This window comes from Acanthochromis polyacanthus, chromosome 8 (assembly GCF_021347895.1).
Source record: "Acanthochromis polyacanthus isolate Apoly-LR-REF ecotype Palm Island chromosome 8, KAUST_Apoly_ChrSc, whole genome shotgun sequence".
In the NCBI taxonomy this organism is placed as follows: domain Eukaryota; kingdom Metazoa; phylum Chordata; class Actinopteri; family Pomacentridae; genus Acanthochromis; species Acanthochromis polyacanthus.
The window spans coordinates 31,102,438-31,128,309 of NC_067120.1; the positions used below are offsets into that span (position 1 = coordinate 31,102,438).

General features: G+C 40.0%; 1 protein-coding gene across 1 annotated transcript in view; it reads left to right on the forward strand.

The window, feature by feature from the left end:
* The window catches only part of carmil2 (capping protein regulator and myosin 1 linker 2), a 66,677-nt gene that overhangs the window by 21,556 nt on the left and 19,249 nt on the right, over window positions 1-25,872 (forward strand). The window contains exons 23-25 of the mRNA XM_051952162.1: window positions 2,058-2,614; window positions 14,625-14,728; window positions 23,474-24,353. Of these exons, the coding sequence (XP_051808122.1) occupies window positions 2,058-2,614; window positions 14,625-14,728; window positions 23,474-24,353 (1,541 nt within the window). The remainder of the gene's footprint in view (window positions 1-2,057; window positions 2,615-14,624; window positions 14,729-23,473; window positions 24,354-25,872) is intronic.

Genomic DNA, 25,872 nt, shown 5'->3' on the forward strand with positions numbered 1-25,872 from the left:
TTGCATTCAGCTATAAACCAAGAACATGATGCTCATCACCAAAACCATGTTCGTTTCCGCATTTCTTACTTTTGTTTGTGGTGTTGCAGGTCTTGATTGCTTTCTTTGTGTGATCTGGTACTTAAATCTTTGCTTATCATGAATCTTCTTGGGAACAGCATCACTATCACTTCCAGAGAAGATGCTTCGTATTAGCTCTTTTTACACCCTTTTTTAAAAATCTTTTGGAAACAGTAAATAGTTTTTCTTTGCTTTCTTTTCCACTGACATTTCCATTCGAAATTTTCCTTTTCCCAGCAGCTGGCTTCATGGTTTTCTGTAAAACATGAACAACCTTAATTTAATAACCGCTCAAGTCAATGTACCAGAAATCACTGTGTTGCATAGAAACACTGGAATTGATTTAGTAATATTCATTGTGTTTTTATGTCAAATAAATGAAATAATAATAATTAAAATTAGAAATTCAGTGTAGTTGTATTGGAATCAAAATTGGTAATGCTCAGTTATTTGACGTGCCATGTGGAAATACCTGTCTTAACTTTAATGGCTATTGTTTTTGATATATATATATATACAGATATACATTTGAAGTCATTTAACAGCAAGAATTACAAACCAAAAATGAGCAGTTAAACAATTTGACATTATTTCCTGAGTACTTTCACCTTGCAATAAGAAGATGCCCAGTTCTGTGTGGAGTTTGCATGTTCTTCCTGTGCATGTGTGGGTTTTCTCTGGGTACTCTGGCCTTCCACAGCCCAAAAACATGCTGAGATTAACTGATAATTCTAAATTGTCCATAGGTATGAATGTGAGTGTGACTGTCTGTCTGTATGTGTGCCTTCGAACTAAGTAAGCTGGGATAGACTCCAGCCCCCCAATGACCTCATTAGGGCTGTGTAAGCGATGTATAGATAATGGATGGATGATTTCCTGAGTATAGTTCTTTTCTGTTGGAGCTGCTTTTTTTTTTTTTTTTGCGTGATGTGCAATTACTTATTACAATATACCAATGCTGCTGATATTTTTTTACCAAATGGAGAGGCTAAAAAGGTCAAGTTGTCCAAATGGGTGATAAAAGAAATCATAAGTTCAAGATGATTTCTACAACACAGGAGCAAAAGACTGACAAAAATGCAAAACTGCAAAATTTCCCCTTTGTCCATTATCATCTTTTTTTTTTTTTTTTGACAACCGAACACATCTAAGTGATAAAATAACGATGTGTACTGTTGGTTTTATGAAACGCTGTGTAAGTGGAATAGCATTACAACAACATATTTAAAGCTGTAACACCAGCATATTACAGCAATCCAGTAGGACATCTGAGCTCACGTATAAATTTTATCCTCCATCATGACATCTCGTCCCATTCTGTTCTTCATGTGTGTTGCGCCATGCTGAACCTCTCCGTGGCAGACAGACAGCGCCGTTTGGCTAATTGGAGCATAGCCTGTTTACTTTCACACCAGTGACTTCCACAATGGGAGAGAGGAGATGGGGAGAAGATGGAGGAAGGGATGATGAGTGAAGAGAACGAAACATCGGCTCACAGGAAGACAGGAAGATAGCTTTGAAGGAATTAATGACACCAGATGATAAATAAAAACAATAAGTTGTTCATCATGATTTTTTTCTGTATAACTGTGTTTGAAAGATGTGGGTCACAAAAAGAATTAGGTCAATATTTTATGAACCATTCGTACATCTACATTTGAGAGTTCACCAGTTTGCATTTCAAAGGCCCTTGAAATATGCAGACCAACAGGGGACCTTCAAACTGAAAGATTAATGGGATTTCATGCTCTTGTCTTGTGTCAGTGACTGTGTTAGGTCTATGTGGCAGACTGTGCTGTACAGTAGAGCTGCAGCATCCTCTGCTTCTTGTCTGTTTTCTCTCTGCCTGTCCTAGATTTACATGCATGCAGTGCATTCCATCAGAAAGCATGCTTAGTGCATGGGCTGGATCCCCAGTCTGTCCCCTGATTCCTCCCTCCACTTTCATTATCTCTCTCTGTGCCTCTCCTCTCATGAGTCCTCTTCTCCATTCTCAGGTCTCCTGGATGCAGACTGGGAGCAGCAGACCAGGGACATGGAGGCAGAGAGAGGTGGGGGAGGATTCGCTGGCGAGGAGGACGGAGGAGGAGGAGGAAGGTGTGGCCTTCCTTGGTTGCTGCCAGCAACCCCACTGTCACTCACAACCCCAGACCCCTCCCCCTCCACTTCCCCGTCCCCCTCCCCTTCCCCGTCCCCCTCCCCCTTAGGACAGAGGGGGAGGAGGCGGAGGGAGCGGGAGGTGGCGGCGGTGGATGCTGCAGAAGCAATATCAGGAGCGAGAGGAGCATCATTCATTCCTCCTCCCAGCCTCCCCCTCCTCTACTCCGTCCCCGCTCGCGCTCCAAACGAGGGGGCAGCCGGCCGCGGAGGCTTACACCGACGAGAGACTCCCTTCCCCGGCTGCGGCCTCAGCCCAGGCCACCTCCCCGGCTCTGGATCTTCCGTTTCTCCCATGGAGCCTCTACCCACCCAGGGACAGACTCTAAGGCACTACACTGCCTCCCGACCACGGCCACGACGCACACACACACAGCCTCCCTCATCCAGGCCTCAGGTAGGAACAAACACATGCACACACACACCGAGGACTACACACACGTATTTTGAGTAAGCATGCAGAAACACTATAGACATAAATAATAATGCAGAACCTACACATTTGCATTAATACACACACAGTGCATGCAGGTGCAACATCTGCTTCATAAAGACATAAATGGTGAGTAAAATACAGCCACAGTAGAAGGTAGAAAGCAGGATGCAGGAACGTAAAGACAAGAAACAGGATGAAATGAGATGTGGATGAAGGATAAATGTACTGGGAAGCTAACAAGACTGCAGAAGGATCTTTCAAAAAACATATCTCCCTCTCTCTCTCTCTCTCTCATATATATATATATATATATATATATATATATATGTGTGTGTGTGTGTGTGTGTGTGTGTGTGTGTGTGTTCTCATCCTCTCTCCCTCATATATATATATATATATATATATATATGTGTGTGTGTGTGTGTGTGTGTGTGTGTGTGTTCTCATCCTCTCTCTCCCTCATATATATATATATATATATATATATATATATATATATATATATATGTGTGTGTGTGTGTGTGTTCTCATCCTCTCTCTCCCTCTCTCTCTTTCTTTCCGTTGCTCCCTTGCCCGTCATTTCTATGTTGCTGTAGTAATAATGGTTGCCATATTTATCTTTGCATTCTCTTGCTCCATGTAGTGATGCTGAGTGTGTGTGTGTGTGTGTGTGCGTACGTTTTGGGAGTGGTGTTCCCTGGGTTGTTCCCAATGCTTACTTCTCTCTCTCTCTCTCTCTCTCCCTCTTGGGAATGCTTTCGCTGACTCAATTATTCATGTGTTCAAATTAATGGTGGTGTCTTTCTCTGTTCTGCCACTGTGTAAATGAAAGAGAGGATTTCTTTTCATCCGCTGTGACCTTGTGTGTGTAAACTGAGTGTCATGTGTGATTTGTTTGTGTCTTCAGGATACACATTTGCTGTTTTGTGCTGTGCAAGGTTGCATTGTTTTTCACAAACCCAACCAGCGCGTCAGTTTGACTTTGATAAGATGCGATCCAACAGTCGATGGTGTACAGTCTGGTTCTGATCCATCACCTCTGTCAGTTAGTGATGAGTAAGTGTGGGTCCTCAGTGGTTATATTTCATTGCAGTTTTTTGTGTTTCCGTTGGCTCAATTCTCTGAGTGCAAAATTCATGAAGACGATATGCAAAATGCCTGACAGCATTTTTTACTCGTACCTTACGGAAAGCGTATTTAAATTTACTATGTTAAAGTACAAGCTGCACCATAAAAGCGAAATGCAATAACTGACATTCAAATCTTTTATTTTTTCAAGACCTAATGTGCCTATTTATATTTTTGATGACAAACTCAATCCTCTTCTGCACAGAGGATACCACTGTTGCACAAATTCGTGGCCAGTCAGGTGACATACCTGGCCAAGACATAGCTTTCACTTTTTTTCTTCTTCAGAAACTCCTGTGATTTTTAGCAGTGTGCTCTGGATCATTATCATGCTGTAGTATTCCTGTTCTGCCAAGTTTCTGGAGTTTCAAACATGCATGCCAGCAAGGAAGGATTTTTTTTTTTGGATGCTGTCCATAGATGTCATTGGCATTATGAACTATTCTTTACACTGTCTGAGCTGCCACAGAAACTTGGATCCATTAATAACCCTCGTACCAAGCCTGAAGCAAATGCCTGTCTGGTTTTCTGAGGTAGATTGTGCAGTAGTGCATTGTCCTAGGTGTCATTTTTGTAGGACAGCCACTGAGTGTGACTAGTGATACTAAGGCTCGTTCGTTTTCTCTTGATTACTGCGTCAGTTGTGTTTTCATTGTTTTGTCGGTCCCCAAGCTTACTGTATTGTTTTTCAGTTGAGCAATTTCTGGTGTTCTTGGATTATTTTTTTTTTTTACCAGTATTCAAAGAAATGAGTCAAAATGGAATTCACAGGTGTACTCAGTTCAGTATCAGTGATGGCAGGTGGGCCATTTGATCTCAAATCATCACATTTTTACAACGGTTTCTGTTTGACCAGCTCTGATTTACCTGAAATGTCTATAGCATAAGATATGGATATTTATTAAGACACCGTGAAGATTTAGAGAGATTACACTGAAGTTTTAGAGGACAGTAAGGCCCTTGACATTACCTGTCTACAATATAATGGAACTCCGACAGAGTGAAAGTGCTACAGTACTAATATGTATGTTACCTGCATGCCTATTAGCCACAGCATTACAACCACCTGCCTAATATTTTGTAGGTCCCCCGCACCCCCCTTTTCCTTTTTTTGTAAAAGTAGCTCTGAATTGTCACAGCATGACCACAGGCCCTGTGGGTGTCATGTGGTGTCAGGGACAGTGGCAGCAGCTGATTCTTTGGGTCTTTAGTAGTTTGGCTCAAGAGGGGTGGCTTTGTGTTTTGGGCGTGTTCTGAACTGCCAGCTTAGTGTGATGGGAATATGATGACGTATGCTGTTCAGTTTTGGAAAATGGTGTGAGTACGCTATTCATTGGGCCATACAATTTCCAGCACCTGCTGACTATCCCCTACACCCTCTACATTGATCTCAATCCAAAGAATAACCAAAGTTTGGTTAAAAATAAATAAACTAGTTTGTCGTCATCTGGAATGATGCTAACTTCCACTGTGGATGAGTGGCATCAGAAAATGGTTTGGTTCCTTCACCATGCTCTCGATTCTTGAATCACATTGAGGAATTTCTATTAACCTTTAGTTGGTGTGTTAATGAAACACTTACATGGTTAATGAGGTGTATATACAGTCATGAAAAAAAATTACTGGACTACCCTTGTTTTCTTCAATTACAATTCAGAAGTTGTCAGCTCTCACATAATGCCTGAAACCACAGAATTATGTGAAGCCACAAAGGCAGAGATCGTGGCACTGATGAAAATTGGCGTGAGTGAGAGAAAGGGCAGCAAAAAAAAGCTGAAGATCTCCAAGACAGCCATTCATTATACCAAGAAAAAACAAGCCGAACATGGTTCTACCAAATTGCTCGCTGGTTGCGGCAGGAAGCGTCTTTCTACCCATGAGATGACCGTGCTCTCATCCGTTCCTGCGTCAGGAATCGTCATCAGACCTCCAGGGACCTAAAATATGAATGGGCAATGTGGAGAAATGGGACTTGTTCAGCAAGGACAGTTGGAAACTGACTTCTTGAAGCTGGCATGAAGTCATACAGGGCACAGAAGAAGCCCTTCATCGACGAAGGGCAGAGGAAAGACTGGTTACTCTTTGCGGGGGGTCACAAGGATTGGACCGTTGATGACTGGGCTAAGGTTCTCTTCAGTGATGAATCCAGTTTTCAGTTGATGCCCACTAAAACCAACTTGCTGGTTAGGAGGAAGCCTGGAGAAGCCTACAAACCAGACTGTCTTGCTCCTACAGTAAAACGTGGGGGTGGATCAGTGATGATCTGGGGTTGTTTCAGTATGGGTGGAACAGGGCAAATGAACCAGGTCATGTACAGGGCTACTCTTGAAAACAGTCTTCTATCAGCTGGAAAACTCTGTCCTGCCTCCAGTGACTGGATTTTCCAACAAGACAATGCCCCTTGTCACACGGCAGGGTCAGTTAAAGCCTGGATGGAGAACCAAAACATTCTAACCATGCTTTGGCCTGCTCAACCACCACATTTAAATCCAGTTGAAAACCTGTGGAAAATCATCAAACGCAAAATAGAGAACCACAAGCTCAAAAACAAAGCAAATTTGTTTGAATTTGTGCAACATGATTGGGCTGTTGTAACAGCAGAACAGTGTCAGAAGCTGGTGGAGAGCATGTCAAGACGCATGGCTGCAGTCATCAGGAACGTTGGAAAACATGGAATGTCTAAAAGCACTGTTTTTGGCAGTACAATGCCACAACTATTGATGTAAGAACTTAAGTGATTTTGGTTATTATCCAGAAAACTATGGAAAATGACTAGATATCTGGTCTTAAATTAAACTCTTATGAGCTATTGTTGTTGTTATCGATATTTTTGTCCAAACAAATGTACCTTTACTTGTACCAAGCATTAAAATTAACAAGAAATTGAAGAAAACAAGGATGGTTTAATGATATTGTCCATGGCTGTATATATTTACAAGCACTTTCAGGACAGCAGATAACATTTGTAGATCACTAATAATATTTTTGTGTGTTAACAATTTTCAGGGTTTTTAACAAACTGTCCTGTAAGTGTGTAATTAATGTACATGGTATATATTCATTGATGGCAAACCTACCAACAGAAATTATGTCAAATAACCTAAATAAAATGATTAACTTATTGTTCATTATTTACAAAAATAATAATAAACGCCCTAAATTTTTGTAACCTCTGAGTTTAAAGTGCATAGTATTTATACTATATTTAAGTTTATAAATAGCTATACATCAGTTTCAAATAAATAGCACTAGACAATGCAAAAACAATTTTAATGCTGAAAGGGTTTTTCTAACAAAGGTTTGATATCATAAATTGTGGATTTTTAACTTGCAGTCTTGAGTTCTAAGGAAGTTTGAATTTATTAAGTTATATCTTTTACAATATGTTTTTAGCTTTACATTTCAAAAGATAATGTTTTTTATTATTTATAGGTCTCAAGTATAATTTCTGCTTGCCTTACTTGCACAGTAAATGCATCTAATTGTCCTTGCACTGTCTTACTGTGTTATATGACATTGTATGATCTGAGAACCATGTTACACTACCTTGTAAATGGTTTCAAAACACACCTAATTACAAAATAGTGCCAAATTGTTTTCTGCATGGACAAAGTCTATGATCAACCAAACACAAAACGAAGTTCTGAATGCTGCTTGTGAGGACATGACAGCAGCAAGTAGAGAATGGTTTCTCCATTCAGAGTGATTCTTCCTCCAGTGCAATAGAAAGGTAGCCTAGCCACGCTAGACCCATGTTTCTGAAGGCACAAGGGTCTAGGCACGCTCGACAGGGAGGGAGGCGGGCTAAAAGGTTGTCTATCAAATCGCTCTGCAGCAATTGGGTAGGTATACAACCAATCAGCGCAACGAATAGGCTCCTAGAGCGCCGGAAATCAGAGGATGCGGTAGTTCGGTGAAGCCTTATTTATACAGTCAATGGGTGAAGCTCAAGTATATTACAGACATGTTAACAGAAAGATTATTCAGAGTCGGTGCTAATGGAGCTCAACGACTGTTGTCGTTTTTGTTGTCGACCCTGGCAGAGCATTAAATTCGTTGCCGTGTGTTGTCTAGCGCGGCTAGGCTAGTTGTTTCCGGTTGTTTCTGTCAGAATCGTCGCGCCTCTGTCGTCACTTAGTTACGCCCGCCTTCTGACTCTACACTTCATGGTGATTGGTCCGGCCAGTTTTAGGAGCATCCAGCCTCGAGCCTTATGGAGGGTAACTAGACCCACCCTGGCAGAGAATTAAATTTGTTGCCGTGGGTTGTCTAGCGCGACTAGGCTAATAGAAAGGAGAACTTTAAACGTGAGGTTAATGAGAATCTGTAGCACAACAGACAGAAGTAATGGACTGTCAAGTGATTCCCAGCAGTGCAATTTTATGTTGATACTTTGAAGTCAATAAGGTAAAAAAGTAAGGAAAATGCAGATTTAAATCCCTTTGTTTTAAGCCTGTTATGTTTTTTTTATTCTATAGAATAGGTTGTAGATGGTGGTTTAATTCTTTATGAAGTTCAGTTAAATCTTTGGGCATCTCAGCGAACAGTCTTGCTTTTTTTTTTTTTTTTTTTTTGCTTTATGCCAGAGCAGAAACTTGTGTGCTACTAAAAGCAACCCTTTTGCAATGGCTTTCTGTAGCATTGTGCTCAAATGCTTCAACATAAAACATTTATGGTGCTACAAATAAGACTAACCCACAGTGACAGTTTCAAAATCTTTAGAAATAATAGTGATGTCAGATTTGTGTACAAGTAAGATTTAAGTAAATAAATCAAAAACACCCAGTGTTGACAACATTTCTGCTTACAGTTTACATCCCAATTAGCCATGACCAGAACAGAGGTCAGTCCTGCACAAAATGGAGGTCTTCAGCTAGTCTCTAAATTATGAAATTTTCTACTGATGTTCAGTTAATGTTCTACTACTTCTCCTGTTTATACAAACTGTATAAATGCATGGACTGTCCATTAACACTGCAATGAACCGAAGGTCAATCGTGGATGTTTTCCTGCATCAGGAACACCTGCATAGATTCTAGTGTTCTGTCACCTTAAAAAAACAGGATTTGTTTTCCAATTCCAACTACAAGTGCACTCGAAGAGCGCAGAAATCTGCCAAGGACAATGCCCTATTTCAAAATGGCTAGACAAGGTAGTATCTTGCAAATTCATGAGAAAACTTAAGAAATGTGCTGTATATAAATGAAGCAAAAGGGCAAGATTTTTGAGGAAAATCCCTGAAAAATTCTGCCAGGTGATTCACAAAAGTGGGAAATTTAGAGATGGCATCTAGAAGGCTGGTGTGGTTCAATCAGCAAAGGATATTGTTGCCATCAAATGCACATCATCAGATGCATATTATATCAATATTCCTGCAGCTAGATCTCCATCATTTAAAGGAAGTTGATCGGAACTAAGGTTTATAAATCAGAGCTATACATGACAAGTTATGTATCATTAATATTTGTTGTTATAAACAGAAAAAAAACTGTGAAAACCTTTTGACGCTGATGGACGAAGATTGCAAGTGATAGACAGCCCAGGTTATTACTTATCCAGTACGCTCCAGTAATGTGATAACATTACAGTAAAATCTGATATTTTGGCTGCATTTTAAGTTGAGATTCAAACTTGGCAATGACAGAAATAGACATTGGCTTAATATTTTCAACTGTTGCGATAGTAATTGAAGCCAGATGGGACACACCAACAAACAGGAAAGAGCTGCTTATCTGTAAGAACACTACGATCCACAGAGCAGGAAAAGGACAAAGTTAGGAAGATGGAAGTACAGCAGTGTAAAAAGTTCTGAAGAAAAAGAAACTACTCTTGGATTTAAAGAATAAACACAAGACATGTCATCTCTTGGAAACCAGTGCAGCAAGTGACAGAAAAATCCTTTGGCTTGTATAGAACATCCCAAAACAACGATCAGAGACATCAGCGCCACTCCAGAGAGCACATGCGTAAAAGTGTCACAGTCCACAGTTTGTAGGATGCAGGCCTTTTGTCAGCAGCAAAGGCTGGAATTGAATTTTCTCCCCAAAAATAAACAACAATTCTGAGACAAGAGTTTGAAGCAAAGCTTTGCTAGTTGTGCTGGTGGTCAACATGCAGCCTGACATACTGTCTGCTCCACATGACTGACTGTTCACACCACATGTTCCTCTTCTATGACCTTGGTAGCAAATCAGGCCTCCATCTCCAGCAGTCGCTCCTTCTGTTCTACCCTGGAAGTAACTCCCTCTCTGGTTCATTTCCCTATCAAACAGACATAAGTAGATTTCCCTTCCAGTTGGGATCCTCCACTGTGTGAAGCAGATACCTGCAGATACCTCAGGATTGTGCTGTCAAATGCTCTGTCACTTGTAGTACATGGGATACAGTCCATTAGCAGAAGTCCAACTGGCTATGCTTTCATTAGCACTCGTAGGTCCTCGATCTGGGCGAAGGACTTGTTGTGGGTTTTAAGAAATGCTTTTCTAACTGTATTGTAAGCACTGAGACTTTTTCTTGATTTGAACTACCAAAGGTGGCCTCTTAATTCCATTTAATTGCATTTCATTTATTGACCTCTTGGTTTTAGTACCGTAGTTCCTTTCTAACAGATTTTTGTGATTTTTTATTTTTTTTTAATCATCCATGATTATAAAGTTGGAGAGAGTTATCATCATGTTTGGTGATTTTAATATCCACCATGATGTCTCCTGCACCTTAACTGCTGAATTTATTAACCTCATTGACTCTTTGTGTCTGCTCCCACACATATTAAGGGAGATACTTTAGACCTTGTTTTTACGCTTGGGTTAATTATTGACTCTGATTCTTCTGAGGACCTCCATGTTACCGACCACATGTGTTTTGTTTAATCTAATTGTAGGAGCAATGTTTTTAATTTTATTCTTGTTTTTGGAATTGCCCACCCAAGACCTCGGGGGGCTGTATTTCTTTTACCTGAGGCTGACAGCCCGGGTTCAAGTTAGGATATTTAGTTGATTGTATGATTTGGTTCAGGTGTTTTGGATAGAAATGGGCAGAGGCAGACAGTTTTCGACTGTGCTTGGCTTTCTTTGCATTTTATTTTTTTGTTTATGACCAAGTTTGTTACAGGTTTTGACTCTTATGAAGAATCCGTTGGTGTATTTTGAGTTGAGTGCACGCCAAAGGTCTCGCATAGCCACCACCAACAACCAGCAGTGCTAAGTACAGGACATAGCCACTACCCTGACTTTTAATTTAGAATCACAGTCCTGCAGAAGAATAAGTTCTTCATACATTCTAAACCACTTCTCAGCTGGAAAGTTTTTAGAAGTTTTGTTCCACTGGCTAATATCTAAACTGCCATTTGTCTTAAAAATTCTTTAAAAAGTAGCTTCCAATGAGGTCATGGAGGTCTTAAAGGAACGGAACATTTCAGATAAATTTCAGCCTGGATTTTTGGTGTTTTCAACACACTTTATGAGGGCACTGTAACTATGGCTGATATTATATTTATCTGATCTGTTTATTGTTTGTATGAGCATCCACAGCAGAATTATATGAGCGCTCAGGATGGTGTGTAGAGAGAGAGAGAGGCTGGCATGAAGCACATAGAGACAGGTGGCTGTAAGGGAGGTGGCAAAGAATGAAAGAGAGGCTCACTATCTTCATCGGGTGAAAAAGAAAAATTGAAAGAGCTAAAAAATGGAGACAAATAATGAATTTGAAAACAAAAACTTCTCATTCTGAGCTTTCATATATCATTTCAAGCATTAAATTTGGCACCTGATTACCATTTAATTTAGAGCTTGAATTAAATGGCTGGCACCATAACCCCTACAATACAGGAGCACCCCTTGACATTGTACAGTTACCATAGTCCCCCATGTTCTTGTCTGTGGTGTGGTTAGCAGACAGGCAGTGTTTCCCTGTATCTGCCATTCTATAAAGGTTGACACACAGCATCATTCGATAATACAGCACACTCACTGTTTTCAGAAATTGACATTATAAGCTAAGCTACTGTTTCAACAGAACTGGTAACTGTACATAAATTCAGTCCATAAATCAGTTGTTTTGTTTTGCTTCCAACAACTGTTAACATTCTTGAAACATTCCAAAGATATGAGAACAGGCTAAGCGGCTAAATCCTTTTTCAAAGAAAAAATGTTTTCTGGCGGCAGAGGATATCAACAGGAGTTACATGATGTGACTCTACAAAATACACATTAAGTAATATTTGTCCAAACGTGATTGAAAATAGTCTTTTTTAAAGTTACTTTTTTGGCCTTGTTAGCTTTAATTATATAGAGTAGAGGAAAGAGAGGCAGGAAACATGGAGATAAGAGTGGAAGAAGGACATGCAGCAAATAGCCATGGGTCTGACTATTGATGGGTCACCTGCAATCAGTTGAGCTAGAGGGGTGAATTAAAACAGTCTTTTTCATGGAAAAACATGTTCATATTTGTAGCAGTTGCTTTGAGCAGATAAACAAGCTTGTGCTGCTAGTGACATTTTTATTTTGCATCATTTCTTGATTCTCTATTAATCATTTTGTTGATAAAAGTCAGCAAATACTAAATATAGGTAAAAATTACTAGGTATTAAAAAGATAATCAACAAAGATAATTGACAGGTAAAAAAAATCCTTTCCAACATTTGAGCATATTGTACTCGAATAACGGTCTGGGAAAAACTTCTGCACCTGCTCCTGGCTCGCTTCAGGCTTTAGAAAATCCTGCCTGTGATTGTAGACATTTCACAGGTCATTTTACCCAGGGCAGAAGAGACTTTAAATAGCAACAAAGTCTGTGGTATGAGGAGGATGCACTAATGGTTTAGACAGACTTCATCTTGGGAGAGCTGGATTCAACTCCTGGATTAAGCCCCAAATTAATTTTGACTTTTAGACTGACTTTGCAAATGCTGTGTGTTTGAAGTGCATGGCAGTCTGGTAAGAGGAGCTCAAATCAGATAATAACAAGATGACATGGTCATCAATATCCCCCGCCACATGTGATGTCTATGAGTCTACATGCAAAATAGTGATCAAGGGCCATAACTCTGTTAAATATTATCGCACAGGTCTCATTTTCGAACTTGATCAAGGTCTCCATGGTGTGAAGCTACACACTAAATTGTTAGCTGTAAAATTAAACGTTCACTCACATAGTAAGACCCCCCTGTCCTGAAAACCTCGTGCCGCCCCTGCAGTAGTTTACAGCTTGTCAGCTGCAGTCGCGTTCTGTCGCTAATTACGGGCTAACCGTGAATGCTAGCTCAAACGTAACCGGATGGTGAGTGGCAGGATGAGTCACGGAAGAGGTCGGTATGTTTAATGTTGCTGTAGAGTGAAAAATGACCGAGAAACGGCAGTTTTAAAATCGCTGTGTGTGAAGCAGCACAAGGCCTAAATTTGCATTGAGCCTTATGGAGGGGCGATTCAGGTTCCCACGTCAATTAAGGGCTGGCGTGTGACGTAACAATGTACCAGGTGAACAATGTCGGACTCATATGAATGTAGAGTCTTTACTCTAGTCTGTGAAAGGATTGTCCTTGTAGTATGTACCGTTTGGCCAGGATGGCGATTTAAGTAAAAAAAAAAAACGGACAGATTTTGTCCTTCTCCACACTCTAGCACCAGAGGAGCACATGCTCTAACATTGGATTTTTTGCTCAACCTAGGGGTTTATGGAGGCTCCTGTATGGAAAACCATAAATTCCACCGTCACAATATGTACATGCCTGAAAAGAAGAGAGTTGGGGCTTTTTTTTAAGACTAAAATGAAGTCTGTAGGTGAAAGTATGGCGAAGCAGTAGCGTTTGGAAAACAGTGCATGACATGGTCATCAACATCCCCCGCCACATGTGATGTCTATGAGTCTATATCCAAAATAGTGATAAAGGGCCATAACTCCGTTAAATATTATCGCACAGGTCTCATTTTCGAACTTGATCAAAGTGTCCATGGTGAAAAGCTAGACACTAAATTTCGTAATCCTAGCTGTAATAGTTTCCGAGAAAAGCTGTCGCTTTTTTCATCTCGGACGGAAGCACGGACAGACGGAGGCCAAACCTATATCCCCTTTTCCACTTCGTGGAGGTGGGGGATAATAATAATAGTAGCTTTATTTATGGAACACACTTAGGATTTATTTGACCATTTATTTCAGAATGGCATGCATCTATGTTTGGTGGTGACTCTGCGCAAGGTATGCTCTGGAACAATCTGAACAATCATGGCATAGACAGTCCTGAGATCACAAACACAGAAACAAGGCTGTCATTATATAAAATCCAGTTTACATAGTTTTAAGGTACAATTATGAATCCTCTGTGTTCTGCAGCAATGCCTTCTCTCAGCAATAGAGTGTGTGCAGAACCGCCTCTCACTGGATGTTTTTTTTCTTCTGCTTTACAAACCAAATGTAGAAGCTCGTGTGTTAGGAAGCCATTACACATAACCAGCTCACACAGACATCCCCTAAGTGGAATGCAGCTTATTAGTACAAATGCTTTATGCATGGCAATGCTATCACACAGATTGTTTGGTATTATAATGTTATATCTTTATTCATGTTTCTTTGTCTTTTCTGTGCAAATTACTAGGGCTACACCGCATATCCAAATATTCAGTCATTGTGGTGGCATCCGAATACTAATGTTGAGATTTGAATACTCAGAATTACACAGACCAAATTTATATTGCTCCTAAAATGTCAAGTTTGAGTGGAAAAACTCCTCTTTTCTTTGGTTTTAACACTCACATTTTAGTTTCTCTGTCAAATGTTCAAACAAATACAGACATACTGGATTTTTGTGAGGTCTTGTAAACGGAGTGCTATATTATGTCTGTTCTTGCAGGAGCCAGTGTCAAAGGTAGAGAATGAGGCTAGCGAGGTGATGGGCAGAGTGGATGAAGGAGTAGAGGAGTTCTTCACCAAGAAAATCATCGCTGACTATGCACTGTAAGTTGAACTAGCACACCTACACACGCACACAAACATCTGTCTCTTTATCAAATATTGATTTTAACATTTTAAAATCCGGAAAATGTGCATGTAAATGAACTTTTGTTTCAATAAAGCAATAAAATAAAGTGGATTTTTTTTTTAGTGGCTGATGGGTTGTACTGTTAGTGAAATTCTGATTTAACTTGTTCTTTTTTCTTTCAAACTATTTTTTTCTGTGCATGATTTCAGTACACAGAAAGAGTGAACTACTCACTGTAGACCGCCGAATGAATGCCACTGTATTTATGAGTGTTTTACAGGTAGTGTTTATTCATAAATGTGGTTACAGAAATACATTGTCTTAATGAAATTTGTTCCGTTTGATGATTTGATTTGTGTTTTATCATGAAAGAGTCACTTTCACTTATGTGTCATTGTTTGTTTTACTTATTGCCTTGTATGTTTTCTGCCATTGTGATTAACTTTCTGCACTGATTTGATTCATGTCTCATTAGCCTTGTCTCCTTTGTGTATTTAGTCCATTTGTTATTTCATCCCTGTGTTGTCTCCATGTGTTACATTATTCCTTGTATGTTTGACTTTACTTCCTGGACTCATCCTTGTTTTTTTTATTAGACAGCATTTTAGTTTGGATTTTACCTTGTTGGACTTTGCCTGTTCACTGCTGAGGATTTTACTAGGCAGCAAATCTGACCTAGCCAAGACAGTGTCTTTGTGTTAGCTCTGTTGATGACACCGAAAATCCCAATTAGAGACAACAGGTTTAAACCAGAGACAATGGTAACATGACTATAGCTATTAACTCTCCTTGTTAATCCAGGCTTCCTTCACCAGGCTGTTTGCACACTTGCATGAAAGAGCGACGTTAAATGCATCATGTGACTTTTGTACTCCACAGAATGGGCCAGTTGGATGCCACCTATTCAGCGAAGAGATCAGGTTGTTATAATGGAGAGCAATAAAAAAGAGAGTGTAAATGCTGTCCCCAAAAGTGACGTAAGAGAGGAATTCTGTTAGAAAAATGTCAGTCATATACAAAAAATATTGTTCTTTTACTACTCAGTCCACTCTACTTATTTTTAAAGTGACAGCTGTACATTAGAACTCCTATTGAAATACCTACTGACTAATCCATTTTCTAATCTGTGTTCTCATAGCTGCAGTGTAAAATGGACTTCACAACAAATCAGGATCAAGAACAAAACTGATTTGTGCTCAGACTGAGGCCCAGAGCAGAATGTGAGAGTGAAAGAGCTCCATTATCAAGAAATATGACAGCTGACTGCTGAGCATACCTGTAATGAGCCAGGAAGGGAACAGGCTTGTATTGGGCTGGGAAAATAATACATTTTGTGCTGTGGAGCAATGTAGCTATTATACATTTTATTGTGAGATAAATGAGACCAGATCTTTTTCACTGCATTTCCTGAACATGATTGTTGAAACTGTGTATACTGCAGGTACATTGAGAGCCACATTTAAAAAAAAAGAAAAAAAAAAGAAAAAGAAAGATGAGACAGATTCCTTGTATGTGCAAACATACTAATACAACCGATAATGATTGTGAAGGTATTAATATTCATACCATCATCTATGTCCTCTGACCCTTTACATTAATTTCCTACAACACAGCGAAGCATCTAACCTAAAAATCACTTAACAAACCAACAAATATCTGTCTTTTGTGAATCAGATCTGTATTAAATGACGAGTGTCTCAAAAATTTTCCACACTACCTCCACAACAAACCTTACAACTAATTATCTGTTTGTTAGTATGCCAAAATCTTCTTGTCCAAAGACTCCTTGCTCCTATAAACTGTTATAAACCACCAATCCTGGTCTGTCAGACAGTCAGAAGAGCTTTGACAACATTTTTACTAGTCTGTAAATGGAGTCTGTGTATACTATGGGGATCAAAGCCAGTGTGACATGTTGATTGGAAGGCAAATCAGTCGGTTTTCCTCTGGGAACAGACCAACTTTGATTTGATCTCTAGTATGCTGCATCTTTTTATAGTTACATCAATTACATATAATATCACTAGAAAATGTTAACATCTCTAACATACACAGACGGGCACAGACAGTTTGGATCCCTGATTATGAAAAAGTTTCATATTTTTCAGAAAGTTAGTTTTTGGTTCATTTGTGAGACACTTTTCTCAGCCAGTATCTCAGCTCAACCAGGCAGACTTTCATATCATTGGGTATGCATTGTAACTGGTGAGTGCACATTAGCTGCTAATTTTTAAAAGTTTTTCTTTTCCTTCATTCTCAGGAAAGAAACGTCAAACCTCTTGTTATAACTGCTGATACATACCTCTATTTTACTTACTACTTATATCGTTTCAGCCTTGTAGCTGGAAGTGACTGCGTTGTGAATGTTTCTGTAGTGCCTAACAGACCCTATGTCTCTTCACTGTCACATCACATAATACACATTCCCTGTCTGAATTCTGTTCTCAGCCTTCCACAGTGTGCCGTTTTAGTAAATCAAACCTGAAATGATGAAGATGCTTGTATTCTATGACCAGATATTAAGACTGACTTTCATTGCCGCAGCTGGTTTCTGTTTTGGAGTGTTCCGTTGCCTTCATCACTGTAGCTGATGTATCCATCCACTGGATTTAATTTTCAGTCGATCTCCAGCTACTCATGCTAACACAGTTTGTTACATTCCCTGGTTAAAACGGCAAAGGTCACTGGCAGCTTGCTGTATCAGCTGTCGCTAATTAACGTCATTTTGTGCATAACTTGATGGCAAACCGCAATAAGTCTAGGTTGTTGTCAGGTATCTGCAGCCACCATCGGCATTCAGCTGAACTTTGTTTTAAAGGAAGCATCTGTAACACCAATATTTGTTCTTTATTTTCAACAACTTCAACAGAGTGACATCTCTCAAGTAAATTGTCATCCAAGTAACAGAAAACACACGAAGAGAGTTACCTTTAAAGCACGTGAATTTTAAAGAATATTTGGAATAAGCAACCAACAAACCAAATAAATGAATGAGTAAATAAACGAATGATTGGACTTGGCATTGGCAGATACCCAATATTAGAGAAGAACTTGCACCAATCCAAAAAAAACAAGAGTGGGCGCCCCCTGGTGGTTCAACTGGTTGAGCGGGCGGCCCGGGGGCTGTATTCCCCGATGAAGTGGCACCAACCCATGGCCGTTTGCTGCAGGTCCTTCCCCCACACTTCTCCCTACTTTCCTGTCTTCCTCTAGCCTAGACAACCCACGGCAACGAATTTAATTCTCTGCCAGGGTGGGTCTAGTTACCCTCCATAAGGCTCGAGGCTGGATTCTCCTAAAACTGGCCGGACCAATCACCATGAAGTGTAGAGTCAGAAGGCGGGCGTAACTAAGTGACGACAGAGGCGTGACGATTCTGACAGAAACAAACGGCGCACAATAAACAGTTATCTTTCAACTCGGCTTTGGCCACAGCCCTTAAAGATTTGAAGCTAAAATTCAACTTGAAAGATAAACAAAGGACGGCACTTAAGTGTTTCATTGAGAAGAAAGACGTATTTGGACTTATGCCGACGGGATATGGCAAATCCTTAATATACCAGTTGGCTCCGCGGCTCCGCTGGTTGGGAAGCTAATGGGACTTAGCCACAATCCGCCGGTGCTCTCGGAACTACGTCAGCCTATTCATTGCGTTGATTGGTTGTATACCTACCCAATTGCTGCAGAGGGATTTGATAGACAACCTTTTAGCCCGCCTCCCTCCCTGTAGAGCTTCCCAAGACCCTTGTGCCGTCAGAAACATGGGTGTAGCATGGCTAGGCTAGTCTTCCTCTCTACTATCCTAAAAAAAATAGAAAAGATTAAAACTGTGAGATGTTGTTTGGAAACTTCTTAAACACACAAAACGGCTTGTAAGTATACATTTGAATTTAGATTTTTTTTGGTCACACATGCTGTTGCCAAAGCACTCAATGAACTTCAATGCTCAAGTTCACATGGAGTTTATCACATGCCAATTACAGTAACATTTACTGTAATTACTATTACTATTTCTGTGCACTCCAAGGTTTATAACTGTTAGCGTCTGCGTTTCTCAAAGCCTTGTGAAACAGTACATTTCTGACGGAAATTATTTGCTTTTGTGACACATTTGTAGCCTAGCCGTGCTAGACAACCCACGGCAACGAATTTAATTCTCTGCCAGGGTGGGTCTAGTTACCCTCCATAAGGCTCGAGGTTGGATGCTCCTAAAACTGGCCGGACGAATCACCATGAAGTGTAGAGTCAGAAGGCGGGCGTAACTAAGTGACGACAGAGGCGCGACGATTCTGACAGAAACAACCAGAAACAACTAGCCTAGCCGCGCTAGACAACCCACGGCAACGAATTTAATTCTCTGCCAGGGTCGACAACAGTCGCTGAGCTCCATTAGCACCGACTCTGAATAATCTTTCTGTTAACATGTCTGTAATATACTTGAGCTTCACCCATTGACTGTATAAATAAGGCTTCACCGAACTACCGCATCCTCTGATTTCCGGCGCTCTAGGAGCCTATTCGTTGCGCTGATTGGTTGTATACCTACCCAATTGCTGGAGAGTGATTTGATAGACAACCTTTTAGCCCACCTCCCTCCCTGTCGAGCGTGCCTAGACCCTTGCGTCTTCAGAACATGGGTCTAGCGCGGCTAGGCTAACACATTTGGGCTCGCTTTTTGAAACTGTGCTTACATTTAAAGGTGATCTACTCAAACAAAAACAATGTTTTGTTAGTCACTTTTATAATTGAAATAAAAAAGAGCAAAACAGTTACACAGGCATAATAAATACACACCTACATTTATCACACTTCCAGATCCGTTAAATCAGAATTGGGGGTTCCAGAATAGATGTCAATGATTAGAACCTCTTTAGGATTTGGTGTTCTCTTCACTGCGGAAGTGCGAGGTGTCGTCATGCTAGGATCTAAAAAGCTCTCTAAGCCCTCTGAAAAAACATTTGTTGATGTCCCTTAATTTAGCAAGGTATTACAAAAGTAGATTCAATTTTTTTTAAATGAATCATTCCACTGTGAGAAAAAAAATCATCTATAAGTGATGTACTTTGCAAAACAGTTTTCTTAATTTCACTACCATCCGCTCCTACTGAATTTCTGACTATTAGCAGCTGATTATGCATCTTCTCCAGTCTTGCAGGAAAAACACATTATTTTACTATGTGTGTAATATTTATGAAAACATGCATGAATTAATGCAGCAAAATTACAATTTCATTCATAAGAATGAGGTGTTTTAAAGTAGTAAGCACACTTATCATGCATTTCTCCATATTATCTTGCTTTATATGATGGAAGAAGTGCTTTATATTTGAAGGATCTTACTTAGACGTGGTATATCAGAGCAGGTATGTTGCCTCAAATGCCAGATTTGACCTTGTTAATTAATAGTTGTCACATTGAGGTAAAGTTCTTTGTCATCTTTGATGACTTGCCAATTTATCCAAATGCCAGTCATGCATTGCTTTACTTTTATTTTGTGTAAAGTCCAGTTTAATTTTCTATTCAGCTTTATTTGCTGACTCTATCTTTATGGTTTCTTGTGCTGCTCATGTAAGATTAATCACAGGTCCCACAAAACCCAGGCATTCCCAATCCCACTGCAGTCCCCAAGTGTTGATTTAAAATGACAGCAAATTTGTCCAGGACTTGCTGCCTCAGCAAATTCTGAATTCCAAAATCTATTCAGAGGATTGCAGCTCAACTCTTAACTCTAACTCTGAATCTTGCATCTACAGCCAGACAGAAGCTGCACAATTGTACCTTGCATGGGAGGCGCTCCATTAAAAAAAATCATGGTTGTCCAATAGGAACATTAGCATATAATAATAATAAGAATCTTTATTTATATAGCACTTTTCATACAGGAGTTGTACCACAAAGTGCTTTACAAACAGACAAATGATTAAAATAGATGAAAGAAATTGTGACCCAAATCCACCCCACTCAGCCCCGAACCCACCCACCCGGCAATCCATACACTGTAATGTTAAAAGCAACATAAATAAAAGACAATAATAAATCAGGGACATTGTTATACCCAGTACGTACTGAGGAAACACCATCTTAAAGGTTTAAAATAGGTAAACACTGGAGGTTAGTTTAAAGTGTAAAATAAATAAATAAAAATAAATGAGTAAAATAAAATATATCCATAAGTAGATCAGTAAAATAAATAGATAAATAAGTAAATAAATTCAATTAAATATATCATGTCATAAAATAAAATAAACTAGAATAGAATAAAAGATAGATAAAATAAAACAATAATAAAATAATAATAATAATAATAATAGTGATAATTATAAATTGGGAGTTGTGAAAAGAATAAAAACACTAAACGGTAATTCAAATAAAAGCCAGACTAAAAAGGTAGGTTTTAAGTTTGTTTTTAAAAACATTAACATTAGGTGTAGCCCTCAGGTCTTCAGGAAGGCTGTTCCATAAGCGGGGGCCGTAGTAATAAAAAGATGCCCCACCATAAGTTTTTGTGTTGACCTTGGGAACTGTCGACAGAGAACTTCTTGAAGACCTGAGGGTTCTAATTGGTTCATACGGTAAAAGCAAATCTGATAAATACGATGGACTAAGACCATTAAGAGCTTTAAAAACCAATAAAAGAATCTTAAAATCTATCCTAAAAGAAACGGGTAACCAATGCAGAGACCGTAAAATCGGTGTAATATGGGCTCTCTTTCTGGTCCCCGTTAGCATCCGTGTTCTGTAGGAGCTGAAGATGGGAGATTTTCTTTTGCGGGAGACCAGAAAGAAGAGCATTACAGTAATCTATTCTACAGGTGATAAACGGGTTCAATAACAGTAGTTTAACAGTAAACATACAGGCGAAGATCAGGCTTTTTGTTATAATGTTCCCCAGACAGGATAGACTTGGGTTATTCTTTCTCAGAGCATCAGTGGCTTTCTACTCTTCCACCTCTGATTGCTTGAAACTTTTATCATAAATTATGGACATGAACATGGTATACGTGAAAAGATTTCCACGCATTTTTTTTTTTCATTTTCTGTTGGCCCACTATGAGCACATTTTTTCACACATTGAAATATCAAGAACCATTATAAATACTAGTCTGACATTTTCACTGTTATTTCTCATCATTCCAATTATGTGACTAAGCTACCTAGCAAATCGTAAGAAGCTTCCAACAGAGCCAGCAAAGCAACACGAGCATTGCGAAACAACAACTCTGAGCGGGTTGTTGGGGCTCATAACCACAGATCAGAAAAATGCAGCTGTAGAGCCAGAGGTACCAACAGAGAAGTACTGGGAGAGAGGGACACAGAGCACAAACTACCAGAGAAAGAAGACACAAAGTTAATGACATGCAGTGGTGGCACATAAATGCATGTACAATGAAAGAGAGGAGAGTAGTGGAAAGGTGCTTACTGCATAATGGGAAGTCCCCCCAACAGTCTAGACCTATAGCAGCATAACTAGTGGATGGTTCAAAGTCACACAAAAAGGCCTGAGTTTGAAGAAAAAAGGAGATCTTTAAGGATAATCTTAGAGTAGTGGAGAGGGTATCTGCCTTCCAAATCCAAACTGGGAGCTGATTCCACAACAGAGGAGTTGATAATTGAAGGCTAATCATCTTCGTACAGTTGAGTATATTACCTGTATCTAAATGCACTGTTTTTAAAGAGGATCACATCTTTGCTTTTCTAAATATGTAAAAAAAAAGCAACAATTCCATTAGCATGTTACTTTTTTTTTTTTTTTTACATGACAACGTGACTTTACTTTCTATTCTCAAAAAAATGCTCCCTCAGCACACAGCATCAGCTTTGACATCTTCCAACAAACACCCTTCATCAGGTACCCACAGAACAAAAAACACACACATAATCCAAGTATGTTTTACCATTGCTGCTATATTTCCCATAACTGCGACTGCTAAGCTAAGAACTGTGAATGTACAAAACAGAATCCAGACATGGTAATGCACACCCCTCCTTCCCCTTTGGTTCTCTAGCTTTAGAACAAACACACTTCCTCACTGCGGCATACAGAGGTCACATCTCTCAAGATGGACAATGTAGTTTGCCCTGGAAGGGTTCCTAACCTAGTTAATATAAAGGAATGCAGTATATTAAAACAACTTCAGCTTAAAGCTTTAATGAAAGCTGTGACAAGGATGTTAGACTGTATGTACCATATATGAATTATTCAAATACAGAGGAATTATTACTTGAAGACCTGAATGAGATTTGGATTAAGAAGTGCATTTATGCACATTTGTGACTTGTAGTGGAAGGACAGATAAGATTCATTTAACCAAGGAGTTGGGTCAACAGTCAAACAAATTTCATAGAAGTCCTAACAGTTTGCAAGGTACTTGTCGTTGCTCAAGCAGTTACAGTGATGACAAATAACAGGTTAAGAAGTAACCAAGGAAACTGACAATGGTAATCAAGACTAAATTGCATGGTAATTTGGTCTATAAACATATATTTGAAAAGCTCTGGACCACGATCAACCAAAGGTCGAGAAGATTGTCTAACCAGCATCACCATGCCAGGCTTTGCAAAAACTAGTACCCACTGAGAGATGTTTTCACTCTGTCTGCTGTTTGCATGAAGATTCTTGTGTACCTGGACTGAGCATGCGTCTTGGGTTCTGTACCAGTAGTTGTAGTATTGAGTGTTTCTTTTTGTCTGTTGCTCTTTCTGCTGTCTCCCTGCTGCAGAAAAGGCCGGTGGGAGGAGTCACACCCTGCCCAAGCCACTCCCTCAGCATCAAGCTCCACCCCTTCAGCCTCTACCCCCTTTTCCTCCTCGTCTGACATTATCACCTCCTCTACCACTACCACTGTCACCTGTCCCTCTATTGCATCTACTGACACATCCTTTGCATCCAATGATGTTCCACCCCTCTTGACATCTTCCCTTCCCCCTACCTCCTCTTCTGTCACCACCACTACCACCACATTTCCCACCAAAAATATCAAGAAAAAGTTTGGTGACTTCTTCGCCTTCAAGAGGGCTCGACCTGGCCGTGCCACCAAGGCAGGCGGGGGAGAGGGAGGAGGAGGAGAGGGAGTGAAGGTCAAAAGGACCTCCATTGCAGACCTCATTCGACCCCTCCGTGAGGCCAAAGAAAGGGAGAGAGAGAGGGAGAGGGACAAGGAGAAAGAGAAGGAGAGAGGGGGAAGGTCAGTGGAGGATGCTAACATTTCTAATGATGCCACCACCACAGAAGGAACCATTGCCACCAGCGACCATCTTGCGGGCAATGTGAGGGAAAAGATGCCATCTGCCAAGACATTAACCACGTTGACACCGCCCAGTGAAAATGCTCAGCCTCATCCCTCCATCACCACCAGCCCTGACCTCACCACTGCTATGCTCTCCAGCCTGGATGAAGACCTAGTTCCTGTCTTACCAGGTCGCACCCCTCGTCCTGAGATCAGTTCCCCTCTAAGTGACCAGAAGATGCAGTTAGGAGGAACTCCATATGGAGAAAGGAGACTGAAGGTGACCAAGAGGTCACTGAGAGAGGGGAAGAGCCAGAGTCTCATCCTGCTGACGGGATTAGAGCCTGAAGACAAGGATAGCACACCTAGTAAGGTCAGTCTAACAATACACTTAACACGCAAGACTTACATCCTCCAATACTTGATAGGATGACCTTTACCGGCAATGAAACACCAACAAATAAACAGCTAGCACTGTAAATGACATTTTTCAATGCTGCTGAGCCTTTATTTCTATTGTCTGTTTTCCTCCATTACCATTCTAAGTATATTTTAACATATTCAAGTAAGACTCCTCCATGTTCTCAGAATTGCTCCTTTTTGATTTTGTTGTGAATGCAGACAAAACACTTAGTTCAAGTATACATTTGCACTGTACAGATAACCAGTAGAACACAGTTCTGTCAGAATTACACTCTGCTGCTTCACTTTTAACACAAACAGTTTTGTCACAGACTACTATTACTGCTTTCTGCATTAATATGCCATCTGTAACATTTAAAACTTATTGCGCATAACTATACATTTAATATTTAATGTAAACAAATCTACATGATTTGTTGCTACAGTAGCTGTACACCTATGATCAGAGCCAGTCCCGCAACAAAATTCAGCGGAAAAAGCCAATTCCACCTGACCTGTGGGCAATGTAAACCATTTGCGATCTGTCACACAGTCTAGCATGACACCCCAGGGCTCTAACTACAATCCTTTCTCTATTGAACTGTTTGCTTCATCTGTCAGTCTATGTTTGAGTGAATAGAAATACTATTGCTTATTTTATCAATTGCTTCACGATCATTCAAACTGACTCGACTTACTTAAAAAAATAAAATAAAAAAATTAAAATGGAAATTACAATTTATACTGTGGTTTGGCTGAATACTTGAGATATGTTTGAAGCACAATTTGTCTATTTGCCTGTCTGTTGATCTGTCTGTCAGCAGGATCACACAACAAACCATCTGGCAGACTTTCATGAAACTTTGTATAAAGGTAGAGCAAAGGCAAATGGTAGCCTGTTAAGTCTGGGGATTAAGATTACCTTCTTCAGAAATTGTGCAAAAGGGCATTGGCCTTTGTGGGGAACTGTGGTCTGCAAATACAGTTTAAGTTTTTTCCTGAGAGATTTGCATGCACATCTCAATTGGGGGCAGCATAGCTCAGTGGAAAGAGTGGCCGTCTCGCAACCGGAGGGTTGCAGTTCAATCCCAGCCCGTTGTGCTCATGTTGAGGTGTCCCTGAGCAAGATACCTAACCAAGATGGCTCCAGGGGTGGTGTACCATGGCTGACCCTGCGCTCTGACCCCCCCAGATGGGGGATATGCGAAAATCAGAATTTCCCTCGTGGGATTAATAAAGGATATGAAATAAAAAAATGTCCTGTTTATCAATATTTTCCTTTCCATATTTGATCAATAGCCAGTGTCAATCCATACCTTGTAGAAAATCTTGCAGTACTCCAGAATTTTAAGTAAACCTTGTCTGAGGGACAAAATGAGGAATGTCGTGTTATGATTGCAGGATACAACAGAAGCAACAACCTTGCACCATATCACTTTAGTATCAAATGATTCGAAACTGTATGGTAATTACATTATTACTAAGACAAA